Source organism: Patagioenas fasciata, chromosome 33, assembly GCF_037038585.1.
Source record: "Patagioenas fasciata isolate bPatFas1 chromosome 33, bPatFas1.hap1, whole genome shotgun sequence".
NCBI lineage: Eukaryota > Metazoa > Chordata > Aves > Columbiformes > Columbidae > Patagioenas > Patagioenas fasciata.
In genome coordinates this window covers 375941-402228 of record NC_092552.1, presented here as the reverse complement: position 1 = coordinate 402228, position 26288 = coordinate 375941, and the positions used below count along the sequence as shown (strand labels likewise).

Here is a 26288-nt window from a genome sequence, read left to right as displayed (position 1 = left end):
GTGGACACTACTGGGGACACTGGGGGACATGGGCTGGGGACAGTGCGGGGACACTGGGGATATTGGGGACACTGGGGACACTGGGGGGATACTGGGGACACTGAGGGACATGGGCTGGGGACAGTGGGGGACACTGGGGATATTGGGGACACTGGGGACACTGGGGGGATACTGGGGACCAGTCTCATGGGCCCCATCCCGAGTCACAGCCCCACAGCCCCACCCTGAAGCCCCGCCCCCTCAAACCCCGCCTCCTCCCCGCCCCGCCCTCCCACCCCCGAGAGCACGCCCTCTCAAGCCACGCCCAACAGCCGGCCAAATGCGGCCGAGGGGCGTGGTCAAGGGAGAGGGCGTGGTCTAGGCCCCCGAGAGGGGCGTGGCCTCTGGAGGGTGTGGCGTGCAGGGGGGACGTAGCCGGCGCAAAGGGGCGGGTTCCCTCCTCCCGCTTCCCGCGTTCCCATTGGCAGCTCCTCTCACCCAATGGCGAGCCGGGGGCGGGGCCAACCCCTCCTCCGGAAAGCTCCCCGCCACGGCACCGCCCCATCCCTATTGGCTGGAGCGGCAGGGGCGGGGCGCGGCGGCGGGCGCGTGCGCCGTGGCGCGGTGACGCACCGTGCGTGCTGACGTTGCGCGGCGGCGACGGCGCCTCGGAGCGCGGCGGCCGGTGAGTGCGGGGGGGGGGGGGAAACGGCGGGAGCGGCGGAACCGGGACCCCCCCCTCCCCACCCCCCCTCCCCCGCTCCCCCGGGGCCTCCGGGCCCCGCCCTGGCCCTGCGCCCCGCCCCGAGCTCGCGACTCCTTCCCCGCGGCCGCCGGGCCTGGTCCGGGCCTTCCCTGACCCCCGGTACCGAGCGCCGGGCCCGGCCCCGCCCGCCCTCCCGGCCCCTCCGGGCGCTTCCCCGTTCCCGACGCGGCGGGAGGTCCCCGGGAGGGGGTTGCGTGTTTCCCCGGGCGCCGGGAGCGCGATGCGGGGGGTCCCGGGCTGGGTCTCGGGGTGGGGGGCGCCCCGGGGGGGTCCCGGTTGTGCTGGGGGGGCCGGGGTGGGGCCCTGCGCTGCTCACGGTCACGCGGGGGGGGCCCGGTGTCTGCCGGGGGGGGGCCAGGCCCCACTGGGGGTCCCTATGTCTGCTGGGGGGTTCCCATCCCCATCGGGGGGCCCCAATCCCTACCGGGGGTCCCCATGCCCACTTGGAGGGGTTCTCATCCTCCTGGGGGGTCCCCATTGCCCTGGGGGGGTCCCCATCATCGTTTGGGGCGCCCCAATCCCCACCAGGATCCCCCATCTCTACTGGGGGGGTCCAGTGCCTACCAGGGGTCCCCATCCCCCTGGGGGGGTCCCCATGGCTCCTTGAGGGTCCCAGTCCCCACTTGGGGGAGGGGGTTCCCATCCCCATTGGGGGGTTCTCATCCCCGTTGGGGGGGCCCAATCCCCACCAGGGGTCCCCATCTCTGCTGGGGGGGGGGCAATCCATACTAGGGGTCCCCATCTCTGCTGGGGGGTCCCAATCCATACTAGGGGTCCCCATCTCTCTGGGGGGGTCCCAATCCCCACCAGGGGTCCCTATCCCTCTGAGGGGGTCCCAATCCCCACCAGGGGTCCCCATCTCTGCTGGGGGGGGGCAATCCGTACTAGGGGTCCCCATCTCTGCTGGGGGGTCCCAACCCATACTAGGGATCCCTATCCCTGTTGGGGGCTCCCAATCCCCACCAGGGGTCCCCATCTCTCTGGGGGGGTCCCAATCCCCACCAGGGGTCCCTATGCCTCTGGGGGGTCCCAATCCCCACCAGGGGTCCCCATCTCTGCTGTGGGGGCCCCAATCCATACTAGGGGTCCCCATCCCTCTGGGGGGTCCCAATCCCCACCAGGGGTCTCCATGTCTGCTGGGGGGGTTCTCATCCCTGTTGGGGGCCCCAGTTCCCACCAGGGGTCCCCATCCCCACTTGGGGAGCGTCCCCATCTCCCTGGGGTTGTCCCCATCCCCACTTGGGTTCCCATCCCTGTGGGAGGGGTCCCAGTCCCCACCAGGGGTCCCTGTGTCTACTGGGGGCGTCCAGATCCCCACCAGGGGTCCCCATCCCTCTGGAGGGCTCCCCCATCCCCACTTGGGTTCTCATCCCTGTTGGGGGGTCCCAATCCCCACCAGGGGTCTGCATGTCTGCTGGGGGGGTTCTCATCCCTGTTGGGGGACCCCAGTTCCCACCAGGGGTCCCCATCCCCACTTGGGGGGATCCCCATCCCCACTTGGGTTCTCATCCCTGTTGGGGGCTCCCAATCCCCACCAGGGGTCCCCATCCCCACTTGGGGGGATCCCCATCCCCACTTGGGTTCTCATCCCTGTTGGGGGGTCCCAATCCCCACCAGGGGTCCTCGTGTCTGCTGGGGGGTCCCAATCCCCACTCGGGGAGCATCCCCATTCCCACTTGGGGGATCCCCATCCCTGCTGGGGGGTCCCAATCCCTGCTGGGGAGGTCCCAATCCCCACTCAGGGAGCGTCCCCATTCCCACTTGGGGGATCCCCATCCTTGCTGGGGGGTCCCAATCCCCACTCAGGGAGCACCCCCATTCCTACTTGGGGGATCCCCATTCCCACTTGGGGGATCCCCATCCCTGACCCCCCCTTTCTCCCCGCAGGCCTCTCCCTGGTTCCCGCAGCCCCCCATGCCCGCCGCACCCCGCGGGGACCCCGACTCCTGCGGCAGCCGTGACCGGGGCCACCTCGCCGCCATGTGAAGGAGGGGGGGGCGCACGGCCCGACCCCCGCGTCCCCCCCGAACCGCTCCGGTGACCGCCATGATGTTCCGGGACCAGGTGGGGATCGTGGCCGGGTGGTTCAAGGGCTGGAACGAGTGCGAGCAGACGGTGGCTCTGCTGTCGCTGCTCAAGCGCGTCACCCGCACCCAGGCGCGCTTCCTGCAGCTCTGCCTCGAGCACTCGCTGGCCGACTGCCCCGACATCCACCTGCTCGAGGCCGAGGCCAACAGCGCCGGTGAGGACCCGCAGAGGGGGCCACGGGGGGGTACGGGGGTTCTGGGGGTTCCCTGGGCTCCTGACATCCACCTGCTCGAGGCTGAGGCCAACAGCACCAGTGAGGAGCCACGGGGGTTCTGGGGGTTCCCTGGGGCCCCGACATCCACCTGCTCGAGGCTGAGGCCAACAGCACCAGTGAGGGGCCACGGGGGTTCTGAGGGTTCCCTGGGTTCCCGACATCCACCTGCTCGAGGCTGAGGCCAACAGCACCAGTGAGGAGCCACGGGGGTTCTGGGGGTTCCCTGGGTTCCCGACATCCACCTGCTCGAGGCTGAGGCCAACAGCACCAGTGAGGAGCCACGGGGGTTCTGGGGGTTCCCTGGGTTCCCGACATCCACCTGCTCGAGGCTGAGGCCAACAGCACCAGTGAGGAGCCACGGGGGTTCTGGGGGTTCCCTGGGTTCCCGACATCCACCTGCTCGAGGCTGAGGCCAACAGCACCAGTGAGGAGCCACGGGGGTTCTGGGGGTTCCCTGGGTTCCCGACATCCACCTGCTCGAGGCTGAGGCCAACAGCACCAGTGAGGAGCCACGGGGGTTCTGGGGGTTCCCTGGGTTCCCGACATCCACCTGCTCGAGGCTGAGGCCAACAGCACCAGTGAGGAGCCACGGGGGTTCTGGGGGTTCCCTGGGTTCCCGACATCCACCTGCTCGAGGCTGAGGCCAACAGCACCAGTGAGGAGCCACGGGGGTTCTGGGGGTTCCCTGGGTTCCCGACATCCACCTGCTCGAGGCTGAGGCCAACAGCACCAGTGAGGGGCCATGGGGGTTCTGGGGGTTCCCTGGGGTCCCAACATCCACCTGCTCGAGGCCGAGGCCAAGAGCGCCGGTGAGGACCCGTGGAGGGGGGTACGGGGGTTCTGGGGGTTCCCTCCCCAAGTCCTGGGGTGACTGTGACCCCCTTGTCCCCCCTCCCCAATCCCTGGGGTAACTGTCCCCTTGTCCTCTCTCCCCAAGCCCTGGGGTGACTCTGACCCCCCTGTCCCTGTCCCCCCTGAGCCCTGGGGTCACCCCAGCCCCTCCCCAAGCCCTGGGGTGACTCTGACGACCCTGTCCCCCCTGCCCAAGCCCTGGGGTGACTGTAACCCCCTTGTCCCCCCTCCCCAAGCCCTGGGGTAGCTGTCCCCTCCTTGTCCTCTCTCCCCAAGCCCTGGGGTGACTCTGACCCCCTTCTCCCCCCTCCCCAAGCCCTGGGGTGACTCTGACCCCCCTGTCCCTGTCACCCCTGAGCCCTTGGGTCACCCCAGCCCCTCCCCAAGCCCTGGGGTGACTCTGACCCCCTTGTCCTCTCTCCCCAAGCCCTGGGGTGACTCTGACCCCCTTGTCCCCCCTCTCCAAGCCCTGGGGTGACTGTGACCCCCTGTCCCCTCCGTCCCCCAGCCGCCATCAGCCAGTGGCCGCAGGAGCCGGCGGAGGCCCTGGTGGCCCTGCTGCTGGCCCACCTGCCGCTGCTGCAGCCGGGGAACGCGGCGGCCAAGGCCGAGTACATGAAGCGGCTGCAGAAGGTGCTGGCGGACGCCATCGAGCGCAACCGCTGCGTGGAGGAGAGCCGGCAGCTGCTGTCCTACGCCCTCATCCACCCGGCCACCACGCTGGACGACCGCAGCGCCCTGGCGCTCTGGCTGGGCCACCTGGAGGAGCGTTTGGCTACCGGAGCCGCCGCCAGCCCCGCGCCGCGCCCGCCGCCACGGCCCAGCGCCGAGCCCGCGCCCGCCAGGAGGGTGGCGCACCACGAGTGGCCGGAGCAGGGCTGGGCGGAGGGGGGGGCGGCGCCCGCGCCCCCCCGCGAGAACGGGCACCCCAACTTCCAGCAGCCCCCTGGGAACGGCGGAGACATGGGGGGAGCCGGTGAGTCGGGGACAGGGGACATTGGGTGGCAAGGAGGGACTTGGGGGGACATTGAGGGCTAAGGAGGGACTTGGGGGAACATTGAGGGCTAAGAAGGGACTTGGGGGGACGTGAAGTGACAAGCAGGGATTTGGGGGGGGCCTGGGTGGGAGAAGGGGCACCCCAACTTCTAGCAGCCCCCAGGAATGGTGGTGACATGGGGGGAGCCGGTGAGTTGGGGATGGGGGACGTTGGGTGACAAGGAGGGACTTGGGGGGACATTGAGTGCCAAGGAGGGACTTGGGGAGGACAGGGGGACATTGAGGGCTAAGGAGGGACTTGGAGGGACAGTAAAGGGTTAGGAGGAGTTGGGGGGGGCCTGGGTGGGAGAACGGGCACCCCAACTTCCAGCAGCCCCCCGGGAATGGGGGTGACATGGGGGAAGCCGGTGAGTTGGGGATGGGGGATGTTGGGTGACAAGGGGGGACTTTGGGGGGGGCATCAAGGGCTAAGGAGGGACTTGGGGGGACAATTAAGGGTTAGGGGGAACTGGGAGGGGGGGACTTGGTAGGAGGGGCAACCCCCCTGGGAGAATGGGCACCCCAACTTCCAGCAGCCCCCCGGGATGGTGGTGGCGTGGGGGGAGCGGCTGAGCTGGGGACAGGAAGGGGACAAGGGGACGTTGGGAAGCGCCTGGGGGGGGACGTTGAGGGCTGAGGAGCGATCTGGGGGGGCCACGAAGGGGTTGGGGGGTGCGAAAGGGACATTCAGGGCTGAGGAGGGGTCTGCGGGGGGTCCAACAGAGGGGACCCCGGCGTCCGGGCCCCCCCTGACCCCCACGTCCCCCCAGCCCTGCCCTGCCAGCTGCACCCCCCCAGCCCCATCAAACGCTCCCTGGCGCTGGTGCCGGGGGGGCAGGAGTGGCCGGGGGGGGGCGGCCCCAGCGAGGACCCCCCCCGCGCCGCCCCCCCCCATTTCGGGGAGCCCCTGTCCCCCCAGAGCAGCACGGGCTCCGAGCAGCCCGACGAGGGGGGGGCCGGCGGCAGAAACACCTTCCAGGAGGATGGCAGCGGGATGAAAGGTGGGGACGGGGGACACGAGGGGACACGTTGGGGACACACGGTGGGGAGTGGGGGGGGTGGCACCTGCCGGGTGTCACCGCGTGTCCCCCCCCTCCCCCAGACGTCCCGTCGTGGCTGAAGAGCCTGCGGCTGCACAAATACGCGGCGCTTTTCTCCCAAATGACGTACGAGGAGATGATGACGCTGACCGAGCGGCACCTGGAGTCGCAGGTGGGTCCCCGTGTCCCCTGTGTCCCTGACGCCCCCCCCGCCCCATGGTGGGGAGGGGACCCCCCCGGTTGTCACCGCGTGTCCCCGCAGAACGTCACCAAGGGCGCGCGGCACAAGATCGCCCTGAGCATCCAGAAGCTGCGGGAGCGGCAGAGCGTCCTGCGAGCGCTGGAGAAGGTGACCGCGGGTGGCCCTGCTGTCCCCAGGGGTGGCCCCGAGTGGCCCTTGTGTCCCCGGGGGTGGCACCGAGTGGCCCTTGTGTCCCCGGGGGTGGCACCGAGTGGCCCTTGTGTCCCCAGGGGTGGCACCGAGTGGCCCTTGTGTCCCCAGGGATGGCGCTGAGTGACCCTTGTGTCCCCGGGGGTGGCCCTTATGTCCCTAGGGGTGGCCCCAAGTGGTCCTTGTGTCCCCAGGGGTGGCCCTTGTGTCCCCAGGGGTGGCACCGAGTGGTCCTTGTGTCCCCAGGGGTGATCCTTGTGTCCCTAGGGGTGGCCCCAAGTGGTCCTTGTGACCCAGGTGTGGCCCTTGTGTCCCCAGGGGTGGCACTGAGTGACTCTGGTGTCCCCGGGGGTGGTCCTTGTGTCCCTGAGGGTGGCACCGAGTGGCCCTTGTGTCCCCAGGGGTGGCCCTTGTGTCCCCAGGGGTGGCCCTGGTGTCCCCAGGGGTGGCCCTTGTGTCCCCAGGGGTGGCACCGAGTGGCCCTTGTGTCCCCAGGGATGGCGCTGAGTGACCCTTGTGTCCCCGGGGGTGGTCCTTGTGTCCCTGAGGGTGGCACCGAGTGACCCTTGTGTCCCCGGGGGTGGCCCTTATGTCCCTAGGGGTGGCCCCAAGTGGTCTTTGTGTCCCCAGGGGTGACCCCGAGTGGCCCTTGTGTCCCCAGGGGTGGTCCTTGTGTCCCTGGGGCTGGCCCTTGTGTCCCCAGGGGTGGCATGGGGTGGCCCTTGTGTCCCAAGGGGTGGCACTGAGTGGCCCTTGTGTCCCCAGGGGTGGCCCTTGTGTCCCTGGGGGTGACACTGAGTGGCCCTGGTGTCCCCAGGGGTGGCATCAAGTGGTTCTTGTGGCCCTGGGTGGCCCCACGTCCTAAGGGGTGTCCCCAGGGGTGACACTGAGTGTCCCCATGTCGTAAGGGGTGTCCCCAAGTGACCCCCCCCCTTGTCCCCCACGTCTCCCCCGCTGTCCCCAACGTCCCCCGTTGTCCCCAGGACATCCTGGAGGGCGGGAACGTGTGGTCGGCGCTGCAGGAGCTGCAGCAGATCCTGGTCACCCCCATCAAGGCCTTTCGGCCCCCCCCGGCCGCTCCCCCCCCCGGCCCCCCGGACGGGCCCCCCCCGGGGGCCACCGACGCCTTCGCCGCCCCCCCCCACCCGGCCGGTGACACCGAGGCCCCCGCGGCCCCTGTCCCCGACGGGGACATCCCGGGGCAGTTCACCCGCGTCATGGGCAAAGGTGACGCCCCCACCCCGAATTTCCCTCTGATGGGGGGGGCCCAGGGGGCTGGGGGGGGTCAGGGTGCTTGGGGGTGCCCGGATGCCTGGGTCCTCCCCCCGATACCCCCCTTTCCTTGTTTTTGGGGGGTAAGGGGGTTGGAGGGGGTCCTGGGATGCTGGGGAGGGTCCTGGGGGGGTCAGGGAGCTGGGAGGGGGTCCCAGGGTGCTTGGGGGTGCCCGGACGCCTGGGTCCTCCCCCCGATGCCCCACTTTCCTTTTTAGGGGGGGTCAGGGTACTGGGGGGGGGTAAAGGGGTTGGAGGGGGTGCTGGGGGCGCTCCTGGGGGGTCAAGGGGCTGGGAGGGGTCTCAGGGTGCTGGGGGGGTCAGGGTGCTTGGGGGTGCCCGGACGCCTGGGTCCCCCTCAACCCTCCTCTTTACTTTTGGGAGGGGTCCCAGGGTGCTGGGGGGTGCCCGGACGCCTGGGTCCCTGTCAACCCTCGTCTTTCCTTTTGGGGGGGGTCTCAAGGTGCTGGGGGGGTTCAGGGGGTTGGAGGGGGTCCTGGGATGCTGGGGGCGGTCCTGGGGGGGTCAGGGGGCTGGGAGGGGTCCCAGGGTGCTGGGGGGGTTCCCAGGGTGCTGGGGGGTGCCCGGACGCCTGGGTCCCTGTCAACCCTCGTCTTTCCTTTTGGGGGGGTCCCAGGGGGTTGGGGGGGTGTCCTGGGGGGTCAGGGGTCTGGTGGGGGTCCCAGGGTGCTGGGGGGGGGTCAGGGGATTGGAAGGGGTCCTGGGATGCTGGGGGGGGTCCTGGGGGGGTCAGGGTGCTGGTGGGGGTCCCAGGGTGCTGGGGGGTGCCCGGACACCTGGGTCCCTGTCAACCCTCATCTTTCTTTTTGGGGGGGCCCAGGAGGCTGGGAGGGGGGTCAGGGGGTTGGAGGGGGACCTGGGGGGCCCTGGGGGGGGTCAGGGTGCTGCGTGCCCCCCCCGACCCCCCCTTCAGTGTGCACCCAGCTGCTGGTGTCCCGGCCGGATGAGGAGAACATCACCAGTTACCTCCAGCTCCTCGAGAAGTGCCTGAGCCACGAGGTACCGGGGGGGTCCGGGGGGGGGCACGGGGTCCCTGCGGCCCCCCCCGCATCCCGCTGACCCCCCCGTGTCCCCCCCAAGGCGTTCACGGAGACGCAGAAGAAGCGGCTCCTGTCCTGGAAGCAGCAGGTGCTGAAGCTGCTCCGCGCCTTCCCCAAGAAGCTGCCGCTCGACCCCCCCGGTTATCGCCCCCCCAAGGGGTAAGTGGACGGGGGGGGGGCACAAATTTGGGGAGGGACCCCCCCCATCACCCCCTGCATTGGGATCCCCCCCTGCCCCTTTTGGGGGGTTTGGGACCCCCGGGTGCTGCCATCACCCCCTTGACCCCCCTGGGTGCCTTTTTGTCCCCCCCTCCCCGAGTGCCGAATTTGCCCCCCCATCCCCATTTTGGGGGGGGCTGAGGGGGCCTCACCCCCCTGTCACCATTTTGGGGGGGGCTGAGGGGGCCTCACCCCCCACCATCCCCATTTTGGGGGGGCTGAGGGGGCCTCACCCCCCCCGTCCCCATTTTGGGTTGGTCCAAAGGGGTCTCCCCCCCTTCACGATGCCCCAATTTCTCCCCTGGGTCACCCATTGCTCCCCCCCCCCACTCCCAAGGTCTGGGGGGGCTCATTTTCCCCGGGTTGGGGGGGCTCCAGGGGTTTGTGGGGGGGGGTTCTGGAGGGGCCACTGTCTCCCTGACCCCCCCCCCCCAATTTTATCTGTGTCCCCCCAGCTGGGCCTTCGGCTCCAACTCGCTCCCCATAGCTGGCTCTGTGGGGGGGGCGGGGGGGCGGCGGGGGGGTCGGCCCTTCGCGTTGCCCCCCCGGCCGCTGCCCCCCACCCGCCTGGGGCTGCTGGGACCTGCGGGGGGGGCGCCCCCCCCACGGCCCCCGCTGGCCGGGCCCCCTCTGGGCACCCAGGGACGCCAGGTGGGTCCTGGGGGGCAAATGTGGGGGGGGGGGGGAGGCCTGGGGATTTGGGGGGTGGAGTGGGGGGGACAGATGTGAGGGGGGCATTGGGACTCTGTGGGGTGGCAGTTGTTGGGGGGGCTCTATGGGGGTAGATGGGGGGCTCTGGGGGGGCAGATGTGGGGGATGTTGGCTGTGGGGTTTGTGTTTGGGGGTGAAACGTGGACCCCAGATCCTGTTTGTTTTTTGGGGGGTGGGGGGTGCAGCCCCCCACCCACCCCCTTTTCTAACCCCGCCTTCTCCCCCCCCCCCGCAGAGCCTGTGGTTCGGGGGGGCCGGGGGCTCCCCGGGGGGGCGCAGCGCGGTGCAGCGCACCCACTCCCTGCCCGTCCACACCTCCCCACAGGCCCTGCTCGCCTTCCCACAGGGTAGGTCTGGGATGGGGGGCACAAAATTGGGTGGGGGGGCACCCCAGGGTGAGGGGGGCACCCCCAGAATAGGGGGGGACACTGCCAGAGTGGAGGGGGGACAGAGCTGTAGTTCCCACTTTTGGGTGGGTTGACCTGGTCCCCAATATGCTGGGTAGACCTGGTCCCCCCTATGCTGGGTAGACCTGGCCACCCCCATATGCTGGGTAGACCTGCCCCCCCCCTATGCTGGGTAGACCTGGGCCCCCCCCCTATGCTGGGTAGACCTGGCCCCCCCTATGCTGGGTAGACCTGGCCACCCCACTATGCTGGGTAGACCTGGCCACCCCCATATGCTGGGTAGACCTGGCCACCCCCATATGCTGGGTAGACCTGGGCCCCCCCATATGCTGGGTAGACCTGCCCACCCCCATATGCTGGGTAGACCTGGCCACCCCCATATGCTGGGTAGACCTGGCAGCCCCCATATGCTGGGTAGACCTGGGCCCCCCCGTATCCTGGGTAGACCTGGGCCCCCCCATATGCTGGGTAGACCTGGCACCCCCATATGCTGGGTAGACCTGGGCCCCCCCATATCCTGGGTAGACCTGGGCCCCCCTTTATCCTGGGTAGACCTGGGCCCCCCCATATGCTGGGTAGACCTGGCACCCCGTATCTATATCCTGGGTAGACCTGCTAGCCCCCCCAAGGAGGGTTTTGTGGGGAAGGGTCAGGATGCCTGGACCCCCCAGAGGGGTTTAGGGGATGGAGCTTGGGCCCCCCCTTCTCATTTTTGTGTGTGTTCTGTCCCCCCCCCCCCCAACCCAGAGTGTCCCCCCCCCGGCACGGACCTGGAGATCAACCCGACGCTGGAGTCGCTGTGTCTGAGCATGACGGAGCACGCGCTGGGGGGTGAGCGGACACGGGGGGGGACAGGGGGACATGGGGGGGACAGGGGGACATGGGGGGGACACAGTGACATGGGGGGGACAGGGGGACATGGGGGGGACACAGTGACATGGGGGGGACAGGGGGACATGGGGGGGACACAGTGACATGGGGGGGACAGGGGGACATGGGGGGTGACACAGTGACGTGGGGGGGACAGGGGGACAGGGGGATGGTCACAGTGACATGGGGGGGACAGGGGGACACGGGGGGGGACACAGTGACATGGGGGGGACAGGGGGACATGGGGGGGACACAGTAACATGGGGGGGACAGGGGGACGGTCAGAGTGACATGGGGGGGACAGGGGGACACGGGGGGGGACACAGTGACATGAGGGGACATGGGGGGGACAGGGGGACACGGGGGGGGACACAGTGACATGGGGGGGACAGGGGGACACGGGGGGGGACACAGTGACATGGGGGGGACAGGGGGACATGGGGGGGACAGGGGGACACGGGGGGGGACACAGTGACATGGGGGGGCACAAAGGCACAGGAGGATATTGGGGGAGGGGGGACAAGGGGAACTGGGGCTTGGGGGACACGGGGCCATGGAGACACAGCAACATGGGGGGGCACCAGGGCACAGGGGATGTTGGGGAAGGGGCCAAGGGCGATGGGGACACGGGGGGGGCTGAGGGGCCGCGGTGCCCCCCCTGACCCCCCCGTTCCCCCCAGATGGCGCAGACAAGACCTCCACCATCTGATGGCGCCGCCCCCTCCCAAACCGGGGGGGTCCCCCTTCACCCCCCGTGACCAATCACCCCCCCAGGCTGGAGGGGGCGGAGGGGCCCCCCCCGGGGCCAATGACGTCACGGGGGGGGGTGGGGGGGTGGGACATGGGGGGGGCCGCGTTGACACTACAGGGGCCGCGGGGGGGCGGGGCTCTCCCGGCCCCTCTTTTTGTTTTTTTGGGGGGGGGGGGGTGGGGTGGGGTGTGGGGGGGGTGATTTTGGGGGGGGGGTTTGTTGCGTTTTTAAGAATCCCTGAATTTGGGGTTTTGTTGGGATTTCTCTTGATTTCCCCCCTCCCCCTCTTCTATTATTATATTATTATTATTAATATTATTTTGGGTTCGGCCCCAGGGTGGGGGGGGAGCCCCCGACTTTAGGTACACGCCCCGGGGGGGGAGGGGAGGCCCGGGACCCCCCCCTCCCCGCGTTGGTACAGCCCCCTCCCCCCCCTTTGTCCACGTAGCGCCCGCGGCCCCTTTGGGATAGAAAATCGTTATTTTAGATACATTTTATTATGAAGAACTTTTGTTATGACTATGGCTGGTAACCATGACACCGTATTAAAGAGCAAAAACCCAAAACGCCTGCTTTTCGCCCCAAAACGCCTCAGGTTTGCCCCAAAACGCCTCCATTTCGCCCCAAAACGCCTCCGTTTTATCCCAAAAGGCCTCAGGTTTGCCCTAAAAGGCTTCGTTTTTACCCCAAAATGCCTCAGTTTTACCCCCAAACGCCCATTGTTTGCCCCAAAAAGCTTGGGTTTTGCCCCAAAATGCCTCAGTTTTACCCCAAAATGCCTCGGTTTTGCCCCAAAACCCCTGTTGTTTGCCCCAAAACACCTCAGTTTTACCCCAAAACACCTCAGGTTTGCCCTAAAAGGCTTCGTTTTTACCCGAAAATGCCTCATTTTTACCCCAAAACGCCTCAGTTTTTCCCCCAAACGCCCATTGTTTGCCCCAAAAAGCTTGGGTTTTACCCCAAAATGCCTCAGTTTTGCCCCAAAATGCCTCATTTTTACCCCAAAAGGCCTCATTTTTAACCCCAAACCCCATTTTTTTGCCCCAAACCCCCATTTCCCCCCATCCCCATTTTCCCCAATCCCCATTTTTCCCCAAAATCCCCACTTTTTGCCCCAAATCCATTTTCTTTCCCCCAACCCCCATTTCCCCCCCCACCCCCATTTTTCCCCCAACCCCCACTTTGCCCAAAATCCCTTTTTCCCCCCAAACCCCATTTCCCCCCCAACCCCCATTCCCACCCCCCCTTTCCCCCCACCCCCCCCTTTTCCCCCCCAACCCCCATCCCCACCCCCCCTTTTCCCCCCACCCCCATTCCCCCAACCCCCATTCCCACCCCCCCCTTTTCCCCCCACCCCCAACCCCCATTCCCACCCCCCCCTTTTCCCCCCACCCCCACCCCCCATCCCCACCCCCCCCTTTTCCCCCCCAACCCCCATCCCCACCCCCCCTTTTCCCCCCACCCCCATTCCCCCAACCCCCATTCCCACCCCCCCCTTTTCCCCCCACCCCCAACCCCCATTCCCACCCCCCCCTTTTCCCCCCACCCCCAACCCCCATCCCCACCCCCCCCTTTTCCCCCCCCAACCCCCATCCTCACCCCCCCTTTCCCCCTTTCCCCCCACCCCCATTCCCAACCCCCCCTCACTCGCTGGAGGACCCGGACTCGCTGGGGGTCTCCTCTTCCTCCCCCTCCCCCTCCTCCTCCTCCTCCTCCTCATCCTCGTCGCTGGGGCTGAGCCGGGGGCTGCGGGGGGGCCCCGCCTCGCTGCCCCCCCCGTCCGACTCCTCCTCCTCCTCCTCCTCTTCCTCCCCCTCCCCCTCCTCCTCCTCCTCCTCGTCGTCGTTGTCGCTGCCGAAAATCTCCTCCTGGTCCCTGGCGGCCCTGGCGGCGTCGCTGCCCCCCCCGCCCCGCCGGGCCCCCCCCCGCGGCCCCTCCTCCTCCTCCTCCTCCTCCTCTTCATCTTCAGCCTCGTCCTCGTCGCTCTGGGGGGAGCCGCCCCCCCCGCCCCGCTCGCTGCTGCTGCCGCCGCCCCCCCCGGAGCCTTCGGCCTCGTCCTCCTCGTCCTCCCCGCTCGGGGGGCCCTCGCTCGAGCTGCCCTTGTCCCGCTCCTCGTCTGGGGGGGCACGGATTGGGGGGGGGCAGAGATTTGGGGGGGGACACACAGAGATTTGGGGGGGGCAGAGATTTGGGGGGGACACACAGAGATTTGGGTGGGGACACACAGAGATTTGGGTGGGGACACACAGAGATTTGGGGGGGGCAGAGATTTGGGGGGGACACACAGAGATTTGGGTGGGGACACACAGAGATTTGGGGGGGACACACAGAGATTTGGGGGGGGCAGAGATTTGGGGGGGGGACACACAGAGATTTGGGGGGGGCAGAGATTTGGGGGGGACACACAGAGATTTGGGGGGGCAGAGATTTGGGGGGGGACACACAGAGATTTGGGGGGGGCAGAGATTTGGGGGGGGACACACAGAGATTTGGGGGGGGCAGAGATTTGGGGGGGGACACAGAATTGGGGGGAAGATTTAAGGAGTGGAGGTTTGGGGGGGACACACAGAGAATTGGGGGGGGTGGAGATTTCGGGGTTAAGGAGATTTTGGGGGGGAGAGGTTGGGGGGGACACAGCCCCCCCAGACCTCAGGGACCCCCCCAAAACCCAGGGGACCCCCCCACGACAAACAGGAGCCCCCCAAAACCCTGAGGAGCCCCCAAACCTTGTACAGCCCCCCCAGACCTCAGGGAGCCCCCCCCGAGCGAGCCCAGGGAACCCCCAAAACCCAGGGGACCCCCCCAGACAAACAAGAGCCCCCCCAAACCTCGCATGGCCCCCCCAGACCTCAGGGAGCCCCCCTCAAAACCAGGGGACCCCCCAAAAACCAGAGGAGCTCCCCAAGAACCAGAGGCCCCCCCACAAACCCAACCCATCCTCCCCAAAACCCAGGGGACCCCCAAAATCCACCCCCCCATACCTGACGCCGCCTTCTCCGCCTCCATCTCCTCCTCCTCCTCCTCCTCGGGTTCGTGATTCTCCAGCTGCGCCCGTCGTGCTTCCTGGGGGGGTCGTGAAGGTGGGGGGGGTCACCTGGACGCCTGGGTCCCTCCCCAGGGTTTGGGGGGGGGGGTACAGGGAGTTTTGGGGGGGCTGGGGGGGGTCCCCCCGTACCTGCGCCTCCAGCTCCTTCTCGTTCATGTCCCGGTGCTTCACCACCAGCACCGCGTTGGTGCCCGACTGCACCCCCGCCCGCGCGCGCCGCTTGCTCAGCCGCACCCTGGGGGGGCCCGGGGGGTCAGGGGATCCCCCCAAACCCCCTGACCCCCCCCCAGAAAGAGGGACCCCCCCAAAACCCCCCGAACCCTCGTTCTCCTCCTCCACACTCCACAGGGATGGGAACCCCCCAGTGCTCCTGTTATTGTTGGCGGGGGCTCCCAGTGCATCCCAGTTCATCCCAGTGCCGACCGCAGCTCTAGAGACCCCCCTGACTGCCCCCCCCCCCAAAACCAGGGACCCCCCCAAACCCCCATTCTCCTCCTCCAAACCCCACGGAGAAAGGAAGCCCCCCAGCTCATCCCAGTTCCTCAGTGCATCCGTCCCCCCCTATGCTGGGTAGACCTGGCACCCCCATATGCTGGGTAGACCTGGCACCCCCCCTATGCTGGGTAGACCTGGCCCCCCCCATATGCTGGGTAGACCTGGCCACCCCCATATGCTGGGTAGACCTGGGCCCCCCCATATGCTGGGTAGACCTGGCACCCCCCCTATGCTGGGTAGACCTGGCCCCCCCCATATGCTGGGTAGACCTGGCCACCCCCATATGCTGGGTAGACCTGGGCCCCCCCATATGCTGGGTAGACCTGGCACCCCCCATATGCTGGGTAGACCTGGGCCCCCCCATATGCTGGGTAGACCTGGCCACCCCCATATGCTGGGTAGACCTGGCAGCCCCCATATGCTGGGTAGACCTGGCCACCCCCATATGCTGGGTAGACCTGGCCTCCCCCATATGCTGGGTAGACCTGGGCCCCCCCATATGCTGGGTAGACCTGGGCTCCCCCATATGCTGGGTAGACCTGGCACCCCCTATATCTTGGCTAGACCTGTTGGCCCCCAGTCCCCCCCCAGCTCATCCCAGTATCCCCCAGCTCATCCCCGTGTCCCCCAGTCGCCCCCAGTGTCCCCCAGTCCCCCCCAGTGTCCCCCAGTCCCCCCAGTCCATCCCAGTCCCCCCCACCGTGTCTCCAGCTCGTTGTAGTAGACGCCGTCGCCCTCGCGGAAGATGAAGAAGTAATTCTCCTCGTAGCCCTTGCTCGCCTTGTTCTTCACGTTCCAGTTGTACTCCCGCGCGATCTTGTAGTCGTACCTGGGGGGGGGCACCAGCTATAGGACCCCCCAGATGTATAGGAACCCCCCCCCAGATTCATAAACCCCCGCCAGATTTATAAGATCCCCCCCAAACCTGATGGATTCCACCTGGGACATCGCTTTGTCCTTCACCAAACTGTGCGACCCTGTGACCCCCCCACCACTTATTTAAGCCCCCCCAGCTCTATAGGACCCCCTTCTAGCTCTATAGGACCCCTCCCTGCTGTATAGGCCCCACCTGATTTATATCACACCCCCTCCGGACTTCTAGGACCACCCCAACCCGCTGGATCCTATCTGGGACGTCGCTTTGTCCTTCACCAAACTGTGGGGCCCCCCCACTACTTATTTAAGCCCCCCCAGCCCTACAGGTCCCTCCTTTAGTTCTATAGCCCCCCCTCAATGTATAGAACCCCCCTGATTTATATGACACCCCCCCAGACTTAGACGACCACCCCAACCCCTGGATCCTATCTGGGACGTCACTTTGTCCTTCACCAAACTGTGGCATCTGTGACGCCACCACTCCCACTTATTTAAGCCCCCCCAGCTCTATAGGGCCCTCCTCTAGTTCTAAAGACCCCTCCCGCATGTATAGGCCCCCCCGGATGTACAGGACCCCCCCGTACACGTCCTCGGGCGCGTAATCCACGTCCTCCTCCTGGTCGCGCTTGCGCTTGCGCAGCGTCTCCTCCACCGGCAGGAAATAGGCCACGAACTGGTTCCCCTCCTCGTCCATCATCCCCCTGCGCAGAGGGGGGGTCAGGGGGGGCCCCCGGAGCGTGGGGGTGTCCCCGGGACCCCCCCGTACCGGATCATGGCCTGGGACATCATCTCGAGCGCGGCCGCCCCGCTCGTGTCCTTGGGCGCCGGGTCCGAGTCGAAGATCACTTGGGCGCATGGGTTGATCCACATCTGGGGGGGGAAATATGGGGGGGAAATGGGGGGGCAGAATGGGGGGGCAATGGGGGATAAAAATTGGGGGGAATGGGGGTTGGGGGGAGGAATGAGGGGGTAAAAATAGGGGGGATAATGATGTGTGTGGGTGGGAAAATGAGTGGTGGGGAGTAAAAATGGGGGGGCAGAAAATGGGGGGGAATGGGGGGTAAAAATGGGGCAGAAAATGGGGGAATGGGGGAGAATGGGGGGAAATGGGGGGCAATGGGGGGGCAAATGGGGGGTAATAATGGAGTGTGGGTGGCAAAATAGGGGGCGAGGGGCGTAAAAATGGGGGGGAAATGGGGTGGGGGGTGTAGGGGTAAAAATGGGGGGGAATGGGGGAAATGGGGTGGGGGGGAGAGAAAATGGGGGGAAATGGGGGGGTAAAAATGGGGCAGAAATGGAAGGGGGAATGGGAATATGGGGGGGATGGGGGGGTAAAAGTTGGGGGGGAATAATGAGGTGGGGGTAAAAATGGGGAGGGAGAAAATGGGGTGGGGGGAAATGGGGGGAGGGAATGGGGGGTGAGAAATGGGGTGGGGTAAAATACGGGGAATGGGGGGGAAATGGGGTGGGGGGGGAAATGGGGTGTGGGGAGTAAAATGGAGGGGGAATAATGGGGTGAGAAATGGGGGTGGGGGGATAAAAGTGGGGGGACAATGGGGAAAACGGGGTAAAAATGGGGGGTGGGGGGGAAAAGGGGGTGGGGGGAAAAAGGGGGTGCGAAAAATGGACGTTGGGGGGATAGGAAAGGGGGTGGGGGGGCAAAAAGGGAGAAGGGGTAAAAAAGGGGGGGGCAAGAAGTGGGGAGGGGGGGTAAAATGATGTGGGGGGGGCAAAAACAGGGGTGCACCCCCCCTTTTTTACCTTGAAGTCGGGGAACACGGGCATGACCTCGACGGGGGTGACGCGCGGTTTGCTGTAGTGCTGGGTGATCTGGGGGGGCCACGCACACGGGGGGGGGTCAGCGCTTTGTGCCCCCCCCCCCCAATGTCACGGGGTGGGGGGGGGTCCCCAATTTGCCCCCCCCTCACCGCTTTCTGGGCGTCCTCGAAGGTTTTCTCGATGGCGGCGATCTGGCTGTCGCGGTCTTTATAGATCTCCTCCTCGGTGAATTGTTGTTTCACCGAAACGCCGATTCTGCGGGGGGGGTGGGGAAAGGGGGGGGTCAGCGTGGCCCCCCCACACCGTGGGGACCCCCCCGTGTCCCCCCCGCACTCACTTGACCTCGGGTTTCTCGTTGGAGACGCCGTAGCGGTTGAACTCGGTGGAGATGTACTCGGTCTTGCGCATCCACGGCACCACTTTGGCGTGTTGCTGCGACCTGGGGGGGGCGCGAAATATTGGGGACCCCCCCCCAGTGGGTTGGGGAGACCCAGAGAGCCCCCCCCCCCAGCCCTTTTTTGGGGGGTTCCCCATTGGTTTTGGGGGGGTTTGGTACCTTTTGGAGCTGGTGGGCGCCTGGATTTCCTCCTCCAGCAGCTTCTCGTCCGCCGGGTCCAGCAGCACTTGGGGGGCAATAGGGGATTTGTTGCCCCCCCCTTGCAGTTTTGGGGTCCCCCCCCAGTTTTGGGGTCCCCCACAGTTTTGGGGCCCCCCTCAATTCTGTAGGTCCCCCCCATTATTTTAGGCCCCCTCCCCAATGCCTTTGGGAGCCCCTGTGCTCAACACACCCCCCAACAAACCCATGGGTCCTGCTTTGGGGTCCCCCCCATTTTGGGGCCCCATCCGTTTCAAGTTCCGCTCGCTTTGGGGTCCCCCCCCATTTTGAGGTCCCCCTCATTTCGGGCTCCCCCCGTCTTGGGTTTCCCCAATTTGGGATCCCCCCCATTTTGAGATCCCCCTGTTTCGTGTCCCCCCGTTTCAGGGTCCCCCCCATTTTGGGGTCCCCTCCATTTCAGGGTACCCCCTATTTCGGTGTCCCCCCCATTTTACGGCCCCCCCTATTTTCGGGTTCCCCGTTTTGGGATCCCCCCCGTTTTGGGGTCCTGTCTCCCCCATTTTGGGGTGCCCCCCCTCGTTATAGGGTCCCCCCCATTTTTGGGGTGTCCCCCCCTGCACCACTGGGGTCGATACCATAGGCGTTGGGGTTGATGAGGTCGATGGTCCCCCCCCATTTTGGGGTATCGCCCCCATTTTTAGGGGTATCCCCCCATTTTTGGGGTATCCCCCCATTTTTGGGGTGTCCCCCCCGTACCGCTGGGGTCGATGCGATAGGTGTTGGGGTTGATGAGGTAGATGGTCCTCCCCCACTTTGGGGTATCCTCCCATTTTTTGGGGTATCCCATTTTTGGGGTATCCCCCCCATTTTTTGGGGTGTCCCCCCCATTTTTGGGCTGTGGTCCCCCCCATTTTTGGGGTGTCCTCCCCGTACCGCTGGGGTTGATGCGATAGGTGTCGGGGTTGATGAGTTCGATGGTCCTCCCCCATTTTGGGGTATCCTCCCCATTTCTGGGATGTCCCCCTCCATTTTTGAGGTGTCCCCCCCATTTTTGGGGTGTGTCCCCCCCATTTTTGGGGTGTCCCCCCCGTACCGCTGGGGTCGATGCGATAGGTGTCGGGGTTGATGAGGTCGATGGTCACCCCCAAATCCGGCTCCGTCAGCAAATCGTGCTTGTGCTGCTTCTCCAGCGACGTCGCCTTGTACTGCACGAAACTGGGGGGCAGCACCTCAGACACCCCAAAAACACCCAAAACCGCCCCCAAAACACCCCAAAACCCCCCCCAAACCACCCCCAAACCGCCCCAAAATACCCCAAAACGCACCCAAAACCAACCCCAAAACGTCCCAAAATACGCCCAAAGCACACCCAAAACACCCCCAAAATAACCCCAGGACACCCCAAAATAACCCCAGGACACCCCAAATACCCCAAAATACCTCCAAAACACCCCAAAACTGCCCCAAAGTTGCCCCAAAACGCACCCAAAAGCCCCAAAACACCCCAAAATACCCCCAGAACTCCCCAAACGTAACCCCAAAACACCCCCAAAATAACCCCACAACACCCCAAAATGCCCCAAAACACACCCCAAAACACACCCCAAAACCTCAAAATAATCTCAGGACACCCCAAAGTACCCCACAACACCTCAAAACACCCTAAACCACCCCAAAACCCCCTGAACCCGCCAAAATACCCCAATGTAGCCCCAAACCCCCCCAACCGCCCCTTAAACCCCTGGGACACCCAAAGGCCCCCAAATCCCCCCCAAAACCCCCTGAAAAAGCCCAAAATCGTGCCCAAAACACCCTCGGGACCCCCCAACCCCCCCCCCCAGGACCCCCCAAGCCCCCCAGGACCCCCAAACCCCCCCGGACCCCCCCGTACCGGCTCTGGTCGAAGGGGTAGGTGATGAACTTGGGGTCGAAGGGGATGTCGGGGAGGCTGTTGCAGAACTTGACCCGACACACCACGCCGGACCTGGGGTCACGGGGGGTCAGGGGTCACGGGGGGTCACAGGGGGTCATGGGGGGGTCATGGGGGGTCAGGGGCTCACGGCGGGTCAGAGGGAGAGAGGGGTCACAGGAGTCAGGGGACATGGGGATTGGGGGGTCACAGGGGGTCAGGGGGTCATGGGGGGGTCACAGGGGTCAGGGAGGCACAGGGGGCCATGGAGGGTCACAGGGGTCAGGGGGTGAGAGGGGTCACAGGGGTCAGGGGGCCACAGGGGTCAGGGGGGTGAGAGAGGTCACAGAGATCGGGGGGGCATGGGGATCGGGGGGGGTCAGGGGGTCATGGGGGGTCGGGGGGGACATGGGGATCAGGGGGGGTCACAGGGGGTCAGAAGAGTCATGGGGGGTCAGGGGGTCACGGGGGGGTCATAGGGGTCACAGGGGTCAGGGGAACATGGGGATCGGGGAAGTCAGGGGGTCACGCGGGGGTCATGGGGGGTCACAGGGGTCAGGGGAAGACGGGGATCAGGGGGGGTCAGGGGGTCACGGGGGGTCGGGGGGGGCATGGGGATCAGGGGGTCACAGGAGGTCAGAAGGGTCAAGGGGGGTCAGGGAGTCACAGGGTTCAGGGGGTCAGGGGTCATAGGATCGGGGGGTTTGGAGAATAACAGGGGGTCATGGGGGGTCAGGGGGTCACAAGGTCAGAGAGTTCTGGGGGGTCAGGGTGAGTCTGGGGGGTCACAAGGCAAAGGGAGGGTCACGGGGTCAGGGGTCACGGGGGGGGTCATGGGGGTCGGGGGGGTCGGGGGGGTCAGGGGGTCCCCACCACCCCTCCCCTCCCCCCGGTTCCCCTCCCCCCATTCCCCTCCCCCCCTCACCTCTCGGGCAGCGTCCGGTGGGAGCTGGGCCTGTGGGGGGGGGGAGGGGAGGGGAGCGGGGGGACCCAGGCGTCCGGGCCCCGCCCCCCTTCTCTGCGTGCGCTATGACGTCATGAAGACCCCCCCATACACGTGTGCTATGACGTCATCAGGGCACCCCAGGCCCCACGTGTATCCCCCGGACCCAGGCATCCCCCACCCCATGACGTCACAGCCCCATGATGTCACGAAGGGACCCCCCCACTCCACAAGCCCCTCCCCCGTGCGCTATGACGTCACGACGGCTCCCGCCCGCTGCCATCACTTTGGGGACCCCAAACCTGCCCGGAACCGCCCTCCCCCACCCCCGTGACGTCACGTCGGCGGGCGTGACGTCACGGCGCTGACGTGGCCGTTACCGGTGTCCCGGCTCCTCCCGCTGCGCCTGCGTCTGGATGGTGGGCGCCATGGCGGCAGCGCGGCGGACACCTACTTCCGGCTCCCAGGACCCCCCAGCGTCACTTCCGGGGCGGGAGCGGCAGCCCGGCGCGATGGCGGCACCTCCCCCTCAGCCGCCCGCGGGCCCGGGGCCCGGACCGGGGCCCCCGCCGGGCCCAGCGCCGCCGCCGGCTCTGCCCGCAGCCCCCGGGCAGGGATCGGGGCCGGGCCAGGCCCCGGGGCAGCCCCCGCTGCCCGCGCAGGTGGCGGCCGCGCAGGCGCAGGACTTCGACCCGGTGCAGCGCTTCCGCCTGCTCATCCCGCAGCTGAAGGAGAGCCTGCAGGTGGGCGGGGCCTGCCGGGGGGCAGGAGGGCGGGGCTTGCGCCGGGGGAGGGCGTGGCCTGAGGGCGCTGGGGTTGCCTATGCCGGGGGCGGAGCCTCCGCCGCGAGGGGCGTGGCTTGCCGCCGGGAGAAGGCGTGGCCTGCGGGCGCTGGGGCGGGGCCCTAGGAAGAGGCGGGGGTTGTTTGGGGGTCCCAGGGGTTGTTTGGGGACCCCGGGGGTGTCCCCGCCCCTGGGGGGTGTCCCCGTTTCCCAGTGTCCCCTCCCGCAGAGCCTGTGGTTCGGGGGGGCCGGGGGCTCCCCGGGGGGGCGCAGCGCGGTGCAGCGCACCCACTCCCTGCCCGTCCACACCTCCCCACAGGCCCTGCTCGCCTTCCCACAGGGTAGGTCTGGGATGGGGGGCACAAAATTGGGTGGGGGGGCACCCCAGGGTGAGGGGGGCTCCCCCAGAGTAGGGGGGACACTGCCAGAATGGAGGGGGGACAGAACTGTTGAGTCCTGACTTGTGGGTGGGTTGACCTGGCCCCCAATATGCTGGGTAGACGAGGCACCCTTATACTGGGTAGACTTTGCACCCCCCATACGGTGGGTAGACCTTGCACCCCCCATATGCTGGGTAGACGTGGCCACCCCCATATGCTGGGTAGACCTGGCACCCCCCATATGGCGGTAGACCTGGCCACCCTCATATGCTGGGTAGACCTGCAACCCCCATATGCTGGGTAGACGTGGCCACCCCCATATGCTGGGTAGACCTGGCACCCCCATATGCTGGGTAGACCTGGCCACCCCCCATATGCTGGGTAGACGTGGCCACCCCCATATGCTGGGTAGACCTGGCACCCCCATATGCTGGGTAGACCTGGCCACCCCCATATGCTGGGTAGACCTGGCACCCCCCATATGCTGGGTAGACCTGGCACCCCCCATATGCTGGGTAGACCTGGCACCCCCCATATGCTGGGTAGACGTGGCCACCCCCATATACTGGGTAGACCTGGCACCCCCATATGCTGGGTAGACCTGGCCACCCCCATATGCTGGGTAGACCTGGCACCCCCCATATGCTGGGTAGACCTGACACCCCCTTTGTGCTGGGTAGACCTGGCATCCCCTATATCCTGGGTAGATCTGGCATCCCCTGTATCCTGGGTAGACTTGGTGCCCCCTACCCTGGGTAGGGCTGGCACCCTCCATGTGGCACCTTCCGTGTGACACGTTGGGGAGCCGAGAGGGGTGGGGGGGGTGTCCCCCCCTGACCCCCCGTGTCCCCCCCCCAGACCCTGATGAAGGTGGCGGCGCAGAACCTGGTGCAGAACTCGAACATCGATAACGGGCAGTGAGTGACCAGACCCCCTGTGCCCCCCAGTCCCCCAGTCCCACCCCAGTACCCCTCAGTATCCCCCAGCCCCATCTCAGTGCCCCTCGGTGCCCCCAGCTCCATCCCAGTGTCCCCCAGTGCCCCCCAGTCCCATCCCAGTGCCCCCCAATCCCATCCCAACCCCATCCCAGTGCCCCCCAGCCCCATCTCAGTGCCTCCCAGCTCCATCCCAGTGTCCCCCAGTGCCCCCCAGTCCCATCCCAGTGCCCCCCAATCCCACCCCAGCCCCATCCCAGTGCCCCCCAGCCCCATCTCAGTCAGTGCCCCCCAGCCCCATCCCAGTCCCACCCCAGTGCCCCCCAGTGCCCCCAGTGCCATCCCAGTGTCCCCCAATCCCATCCCAGCCCCACCCCAGTGCCCCCCAGTGTCCCCAGTCCCATCCCAGTGTCCCCCAATCCCATCCCAGCCCCATCCCAGTGTCCCCAGTCCCATCCCAGTGTCCCGCAATCCCATCCCAGTCCCATCCCAGTGTCCCCCAATCCCATCCCAGCCCCATCCCAGTGCCCCCAGCCCCATCCCAGTGTCCCCCAGTCCCATCCCAGCCCCATCCCAGTGTCCCCCAGTCCCATCCCAGTGTCCCCCAGTCCCATCCCAGCCCCATCCCAGTGTCCCCCAGTGCCATCCCAGTGTCCCCCAATCCCATCCCAGCCCCACCCCAGTGCCCCCAGTCCCATCCCAGTGTCCCCCAATCCCATCCCAGCCCCATCCCAGTGCCCCCAGTCCCACCCCAGTGCCCCCCAGTGTCCCCAGTCCCATCCCAGTGCCCCCAGTCCCATCCCAGTGTCCCCCAATCCCATCCCAGTCCCATCCCAGTGTCCCCCAATCCCATCCCAGCCCCATCCCAGTGCCCCCAGTCCCATCCCAGTGTCCCCCAGTCCCATCCCAGCCCCATCCCAGTGTCCCCCAGTCCCATCCCAGTCCCATCCCAGTGTCCCCCAGTCCCACCCCAGTGTCCCCCACTCCCACCCCAGCCCCACCCCAGTGCCCCCAGTCCCATCCCAGTGTCCCCCAATCCCATCCCAGCCCCATCCCAGTGCCCCCAGTCCCATCCCAGTGTCCCCCAGTCCCATCCCAGCCCCATCCCAGTGTCCCCCAGTCCCATCCCAGTGTCCCCCAATCCCACCCCAGCCCCACCCCAGTGCCCCCAGTACCCCCAGTGCCCCCCCAGGAAGAGCGCCGAGGGCCCCCTGCAGCGTTTCGACAAGAGCCTGGAGGAGTTTTACGCCCTTTGCGACCAATTAGAGCTGTGCTTGGTGAGTGACCCCCGGACCCCCCGTGACCCCCCCACTCCCTGTGCCCCCAGACCCCCCAGGACACCCCTAGGACCCCCCCCAGACCTCCCTGTGACACCCCCAGACCCCCCCAGGATCCTCAGGACACCCCAGTCGTCCCCCCCGACACCCCCAGAGCCCCCAGGATCTCCCCCAGGATCCCACTCAGACACCCTGGGACCCCCCAGGACCCCCCCAGGACACTCCAGACCCCCCCCATGACACCCCCAGACACCCCCGGGATCCCACTCACACCCCCCAGGACCCCCCCAGGACACCCCCAGGATACCCCAGACACCCAGGATCCCCTCCAGACACCCCCAGGATCCCACTCACACCCCCCAGGACCCCCCCAGGACACCCCCAGGATACCCCAGATCCCCCAGGATCCCCTCCAGACACCCCTGGGATCCCACTCACACCCCCCGGGACCCCCCCAGGACACCCCAGACCTCCCTGTTACACCCCCAGGATCCCACTCACACGCTCTGGGACCCCCCAGGACCCCCCCAGGACACCCCAGTCCCCCCCATGACACCCCCAGCCACCCCCAGGACCCCCCAGAGTCCCCCAGGATCCCACTCAGACCCCCCTGGGACCCCCCAGGACCCCCCAGCCACCCCTAGGATCCCACTCAGACCCCCTGGGAGCCCCCCAGGACCCCCCCAGGATACCCCAGATCCCCCATGACACCCCCAGCCACCCCAGGACCCCCCAGACACCCCCAGGATCCCACTCAGACCCCCTGGGACCCCCCCAGGACCCCCCCAGGATACCCCAGACCCCCCAGGATCCCACTCAGACCCCCAGGGACGCCCCCAGGATCCCTGCCCAGACTCCCCCAGGATCCCACTCACACCCCCCAGGGACCCCCCATGACACCCCCAGCCACCCCAGGACCCCCCAGCCACCCCCAGGATCCCACTCAGACCCCCTTAGGGACCCCCCCAGGATCCCCCAGCCACCCCCAGGATCCCACTCAGACCCCCCAGGGACCCCCCCAGGACCCCCCAGCCACCCCCAGGATCCCACTCAGACCCCCCTGGGACCCCCCAGGACCCCCCAGCCACCCCCAGGGTCCCACTCAGACCCCCCAGGGACCCCCCCAGGACCCCCCAGCCACCCCCAGGGTCCCACTCAGACCCCCCAGGGACCCCCCCAGGACTCCCCCCGCTGACCCCCGCGCCCCCCGCAGCGCCTGGCCCACGAGTGCCTCTCCCAGAGTTTCGACAGCGCCAAGCACGCCCCCGCGCTGGTGCCCGCCGCCCCCCCCAAGGGCGAGGGGGGGGGCTCGGGGGAGACCCTCCCCTACACCCAGTACCTGCCGCTCATCAAGGCCCAGATCGCGGGGGCCAAGGACATTCACAACGCGCTGCTGGAGGGGGCCAACAAGATCACCGGCAAGCTGCCCCCCCCGGGGGGACCCTGATTACCGGGGACCCCCCATCGGGGTCGGGGACCCAACCCCCGAACTGCCAAGGGGGGATATGGGGGGGTTTGGGGGGTCCTGGTACCATGTGTGGAGAATTGAGTGTGGATGGGGGGCGGGTTCTGTTTTATTTTGGGGGGGGTCCTGATTTATTTGGGGGGTCCCTGAGTTGTTAGGGAACCACCTTTGGGGTCAGGGACCCCCCGA

The 26288-nt window shown here is 67.3% G+C and overlaps 2 protein-coding genes across 3 annotated transcripts; one reads left to right on the top strand and one right to left on the bottom strand.

The window, feature by feature from the left end:
* Window positions 1-404: 404 nt before the first annotated feature.
* Window positions 405-11746, top strand: SAMD4B (sterile alpha motif domain containing 4B). Of its 2 annotated transcripts, XM_065859417.2 has the most exons (13): window positions 405-664; window positions 2633-2987; window positions 4408-4875; window positions 5705-5935; window positions 6037-6146; window positions 6237-6323; window positions 7349-7592; window positions 8572-8657; window positions 8739-8857; window positions 9373-9568; window positions 9864-9975; window positions 10783-10866; window positions 11586-11745. In XM_065859417.2, the coding sequence occupies exons 2-13, from the start codon at window positions 2792-2794 to the stop codon at window positions 11612-11614; spliced, it is 1962 nt and encodes a 653-aa protein (XP_065715489.2). In that variant the 5' UTR covers window positions 405-664; window positions 2633-2791; the 3' UTR covers window positions 11615-11745. The 2 variants fall into 2 exon arrangements, with proteins under 2 accessions (XP_065715489.2, XP_071656960.1); XM_071800859.1 differs by lacking the exon at window positions 5705-5935 and having other exon boundaries at window positions 11586-11746.
* A 1553-nt stretch (window positions 11747-13299) lies between these two features.
* Window positions 13300-21807, bottom strand: PAF1 (PAF1 homolog, Paf1/RNA polymerase II complex component). The gene is made up of 14 exons (XM_071800763.1): window positions 21641-21807; window positions 21243-21272; window positions 20300-20392; window positions 19502-19623; window positions 18409-18475; window positions 18190-18291; window positions 18002-18107; window positions 17835-17903; window positions 16840-16943; window positions 16658-16774; window positions 15898-16026; window positions 14832-14937; window positions 14638-14719; window positions 13300-13772 (listed from the first exon to the last, which is right to left on the bottom strand). The coding sequence occupies exons 1-14, from the start codon at window positions 21688-21690 to the stop codon at window positions 13300-13302; spliced, it is 1650 nt and encodes a 549-aa protein (XP_071656864.1). The 5' UTR covers window positions 21691-21807.
* Window positions 21808-26288: the final 4481 nt, after the last annotated feature.

What these genes read in the sequence shown, in the direction of transcription:
- SAMD4B (XM_065859417.2), top strand. Translation starts at nt 2,792, where the DNA reads ATGATGTTCCGGGACCAGGTGGGGATCGTGGCCGGGTGGTTCAAGGGC. An exon ending in CGGAGACATGGGGGGAGCCG is followed by an intron (nt 4,876 to 5,704) that starts GTGAGTCGGGGA and finishes ACGTCCCCCCAG; the next exon opens with CCCTGCCCTGCCAGCTGCAC. An exon ending in GGTTATCGCCCCCCCAAGGG is followed by an intron (nt 8,858 to 9,372) that starts GTAAGTGGACGG and finishes GTGTCCCCCCAG; the next exon opens with CTGGGCCTTCGGCTCCAACT.
- PAF1 (XM_071800763.1), bottom strand. Translation starts at nt 21,690, where the DNA reads ATGGCGCCCACCATCCAGACGCAGGCGCAGCGGGAGGAGCCGGGACAC. An exon ending in TCGAGGACGCCCAGAAAGCG is followed by an intron (nt 17,904 to 18,001) that starts GTGAGGGGGGGG and finishes TGGCCCCCCCAG; the next exon opens with ATCACCCAGCACTACAGCAA. An exon ending in TACAACGAGCTGGAGACACG is followed by an intron (nt 14,938 to 15,897) that starts GTGGGGGGGACT and finishes GGGCCCCCCCAG; the next exon opens with GGTGCGGCTGAGCAAGCGGC.